The sequence below is a fragment of the Octodon degus genome, unplaced genomic scaffold (genome assembly GCF_000260255.1).
Source record: "Octodon degus isolate 3935 unplaced genomic scaffold, OctDeg1.0 scaffold00124, whole genome shotgun sequence".
NCBI classification, from domain to species: Eukaryota; Metazoa; Chordata; class Mammalia; order Rodentia; family Octodontidae; genus Octodon; species Octodon degus.
Window position 1 is genome coordinate 3,140,476 of NW_004524700.1, and position 4,983 is coordinate 3,145,458.

The window sequence follows — 4,983 nt, forward strand, 5'->3', positions numbered from 1 at the left end:
TTAGACTAAAGCAGTTGCTTTCAAACCACATCTGTGCTTGCAGCCACCTCACTTTTGCTTTTTCATAATGCAATTCTAATACTCTTTGTAAGTGTTTTTCTTTTTAAAAAGACTATGACTTTATAGTGTTCAGAGTGATTATCCATTGCTCTATGGTTGAAGGTTCAAAATCCTAAACACTGCATATGGTCCATTATAACATGGCTGCAGCCTTCATTGTCCCACTTTGCAAGTGTTCCAGTCACACTGAACAGTTCTTTTCTAGTTTTTTTTTTTGTTTGTTTTTGGTACTGGGAATTGAACTCAGGACCTCATGCTTGCTAGGTGGGTGCCCACTGAGCTAAATCCCTGCGAGTGAACAGTACTTTATTTACTTCACTGTACCATGAACTTTTTCAACTGTATGTCTGTGGATATAATCTTCTGTATCACTCCAAACATTCTTCCCTTCTCAGAAACCTATTCCTCCTTCAAGGATTTCATAGGCTTACTCAACAGGTGTGTGTGTGTGTGTGTGTGTGTGTGTGTGTTTGTGTTCTAAATACTTGATTCATTCTTACCTTAATTTCAGACTTATGAGAAGTATTTGTTTCATGAGTAGAAGATAAATGAACCCATAGTATTCTTCAGTCCGCTTGCCTCTGCCTTAAATATCTTGAGAGGCATATCTTGCTAATCTTTGTACTCATACTTAATGCATTGCTACTTGCACAGTTGGCACTCATTATAGCTTCTTGGAATTCTTTTCTTTGTGATGGGGAATAAAACTGATATAAGTCCTCTAAGCTCTTGCCTACAGTATATTTGTAATTTAGATGGAGAGATAGGAAGAATAGCAGTAGTAGGAGCCACATTCTATAGCATTTGCTCATCATAGACAGTTACACCATTCTTTCTGTGACTGATAGTGTTCTGATGGCTTTGTATTACAAATTCATCTAATCCTTAGAGTACTTTGAAGAAGTGGATATTGTTGTCATCCTTGTCTTATCTCTGAGCAAACAGAGAATCCAGTGAAGTAATATACCCAAAGTCACCAGCCAGATGGCAGTTTTGTCTGCCTCCAGAGTCTGTCCCTTTAACGCATTCACTAAACACAGGAAAGAGGAGAGAACACTCTATAACTCAACCCCTGCAGGAAATAAAGACAGTTATTTTTATTTTGTGAGGTGGGAGCTTCCTTCTAACTTATATAAAATAATATTGGACAAGAAACTTATCTATGTCTTTGTTCATGGTACTGGGAAGGATGGCATGTTTGCAGAGAAGCTTGTGCTGTATGGTTGGCCTTTGGCCCTTTTGTTCACCTTTGAAGTTGAGAACAAGTGAAATGCTATCCTTGAGTTAAATGAGTAACATGGACATTCCACAGGGGCACTGAAGGCTGTGTCATCAGAGCTTGAAGAAAGTAGAGATGGCACATGGCCTGTTGAGAACTGTAGTAACTGAGGATGGGTGAGAAAACTTGCCTGCCAAGAAAATAGCAGGAAAAGTATAAAAATCATTCTTTCCTGGATAGTTTCAGTTGATTATCTTCCCAGAGGGGATTCAGTTGTGATGAGGGTTCTTAAAGTTTGTGGCAAATGTTAGGATATGCCACCTTATTTTTATGTACTTGAAGCATGGCAGGTTGGCTTTTATCCTGAGACAGGCAGAGCCCTAAGAATAGTGGAACCAGAGATAGGTAGATGGTGAAGAGGTTTAGGGATTTTTTTTTTTTTTTTGCCACTTTAAATGTGATCAGCTTGGTAATTTTATTTTACTATATTTTTATCTGGTTATAGGTAGAGAATGACTGTTTTTGTCCAGACTAGTTCCTTGGAATCCCATATAGGTATAACCTGAAAAAACTTGACGCAGCTTAAGTATAGAATATGAACATGTCTGACACAGATTTGGGAGTCCTTGTTGAGCTGGCCATCTTTCTGGCTCATCCTAGCATATATAAGTGGATTTGTGTGTGTGTGCACATATGTTTTGCAGTCAGTGGGCAGTGTCACTCTGTATAAAGGCTGCTGTTGGCATTTTATATGCTGGAATTTTAAATATCTTATAATGTCTGTCTGAGTTACTCTTTTCTCATTAGTGGGACAAATACCTAACACCCACAATGAAGGAAGAAAAGGTTTAGTTAGCTCCCAGTTACTGGAGGTTTCAGTCCATACTCAGCTGGATCCAAGGCAGAGCGGCACATGGCAGAGAGCAACCTTTCATGGTAGAGCAAAGAGTAGAAAGCAAAGGAGGAACACCAGCAACAATGGCTACAGAGAGCAAATCTGTCTCCTTTAAGTTTCATTCAGGCTACATGCCCCAGGCTGGGTGTAGTACTCACAACCATATTCCCAGCAGCACTTACCCATAATCCCAGAGGATCATGAGTCCGTCTCATCACTGCATGAGGCTTTGGGGGGACAACTAGACACAAACCATAACAACGTCCTACCTTCAGAAACATTGAAGGGTATTAGATGTCCTTTCATAGTTAATAACTTAGAGATAAAGATTTGTGGTCTCTGAGCTTAAAAAGTGTACTACAACTCATGTGATTAAAAAAAAAAAAAAACAGAAGACAACAAAAAAACTTTAGTACTTTGCTTCAAAGAAGAGACTTCATGCAATCACAGAAAGCCTACTGATGTAACTGTAATCCTTATCTAGTTCTGACAAGTCAGCCATGAAATGGCAAACTGGGACATGAAGATGCTACTAAAATGGAAAATGTAGGCACTTTCAAGAAATGACTGCTGATCATGAAATGAAATAAAAGAACTATGAAAATCAGACACAAGAAATATCAAAGCACAGAAGTCTGAGGCTTTTAAAACTGAAGTGAAAAATCATCTGTTCTCAGCATTTCTTCAGGAAATGCTGGCATAGATCTCCAGTGCTCATAACTGTGAACTGAGTTAGCATGAGAAGTTAGTCTAGCTCAACTTATTTTGTTTTTAAGTGTCTAGAAGTGGGTAGGATACTTGTAAAAACTTGTAAGCCCTTCAGTTTCCTTTCACCATAAGTTCTCATTATGTATATGCATAAGTGAATCTATTTTGAAGCCAGCAGTGTATAGTATGTTCATAGACTTCTGTTTGTTTGTAGGCTGAGAGCAGTTTCAATGAAGATGAAGAAGAAAAACTTCAAGTTGCATTTTCTCTAGAGAAACAAGATCTTCACCTGGTTCTTGAAACCATATCATTTATTTTAGAACAGGTATATCTATTGCCTTAAATATCTTACAGTTTGTTTATTACATATTTGTATTGCTGTGATATCAGTTAAATTCTAATTCTTTTTTTTTTTTTGGTGGAACCAGGGATTGAACTTAGACCCTTGTGCTTGCCAGGGAAGCACTTATTTCACTGAGCCATCTCCGTGGCCCCACAAATTCTAATTTTTTAAAAAATGTGTACAAGATAGAAGCTGTGAACATAACTTTAATGAAGAATTTCAATATGGTTAAAAATATTTCAATATATGATTCCTTTCTAGTTATTTCATTTGACAAAAAACTGTTGAATTCTGTTAATAAAGATTTGACAGAGTGAATTGAGACTTTATTAATTTGAGAGAGTTATGAAAGATTTGAATTCATTGTTACTGGCATAATAATTTGGAAAAATGAATACATTTAAAAAATTTAATAAATAATTTGAGCTATATTTGACTAAGATGATAAATACATTTAGAATTGCATTGTCATAATATTATTCCTCTTGAGCTTCTTTTCTACTTCCATTCTTCTGGATCCCCTGAAGTTCATTCATTATTTAAGCACCTGTTGAGCCATCTGTCTTTTTGCTTTAGCCCTGGCCCCTTCTACATACATTCTTCCCTTATTTGAATTTCTTTTGTCCTTAGTACATTACAATAGAGAGTATTGTTAGTCTTTCATTATTTCAAGTGTGAGTTATGTTGCCTTCATTGGATTTTGAATAATTCAAGGACCAGGATCACGTGTGTGTGTGTGTGTGTGTGTGTGTGTGTGTGTGCATTATGTATAAGTTTAGCACACTGCTAGGCTTAAAATCAATGATGAATATATTCCTGTTAGTTGAATAAGTAGGATAGTTGCCAAATAAAAGATTGAATAACACTGTAGCTTTATGAGTATTCTAGTAAATGGATACTCTTAGGAAGACAGACTGCCAGGCCTCTACAGCTGTATAGATTGTAGATCAGAAAGATGACTGTGGCTCTTATTCTTGGTGAGCCTTCAGTAGAGGTGAGAGATAATCGAACAGGACAGCACAAAAGAAGGCTTATGAAAAAATTGGTGCAAGGGCTTGCCAGATAGCTCAGTGGATTAAATCACATGCTTAGGCAGATGCAGGGGCTGGGGGTTCAGTCCCCAGCATGCTGTGCTGGCTCCGCCTCCAGGGCACGCTCAGCTGGCATTTGAGACTGTGGTAGTGTGCGCCTGTAATCCCAGCACTTAGGAGGCTGAAAACAGGAGAATCACTACGAGTCCGATCCCTGTATACCCTGTACTAAATACATAAAAAAATAATAATAATAATTGGTACAGAATAATATAACAGAGTAGATATCACTTTTAAATATTTGTGACAGTTTTTTGTTTGTTTGTTTTTAGATTGTTTATTACCTAGGAAGTCAATAGATGAAGATGGTTTTGAAAACTATTCCTTGGAGAAAAATTTATTGAGAAAGAAAATCATGTGAAATTTAAATAACTAGTGAAATAAATGCAATGAAACTTTAATTAGGATACCATTTGAATAGTCAGAGCATAGAAGGTGTTTAGGTGATATAGTATTTTTTTCAATCACATGAAAAAATGAGATAACTTAGGCCTTTTAATCCTCAATCATTTAGTTCTTGTGTATAGTATTATTTGTAAAACAACCAAAAATCTAATTATGATAGGAATGTGAAATGTTCTTTTGATCTAAGTCATTTAAAAGTAATTTTGTATTGATTGAAGTCAAGGTCTCATATAATTTTTTCCTCTTTTAATAGGCAGTTTAT

The 4,983-nt window shown here is 36.5% G+C and overlaps 1 protein-coding gene across 1 annotated transcript in view; it reads left to right on the forward strand.

Moving 5' to 3' along the window:
• The window catches only part of Commd10 (COMM domain containing 10), a 204,353-nt gene that overhangs the window by 2,941 nt on the left and 196,429 nt on the right, over positions 1-4,983 (forward strand). Inside the window, exon 3 of the mRNA XM_023700568.1 lies at positions 3,095-3,207. Coding sequence (XP_023556336.1) covers positions 3,095-3,207 — 113 coding nt within the window. The remainder of the gene's footprint in view (positions 1-3,094; positions 3,208-4,983) is intronic.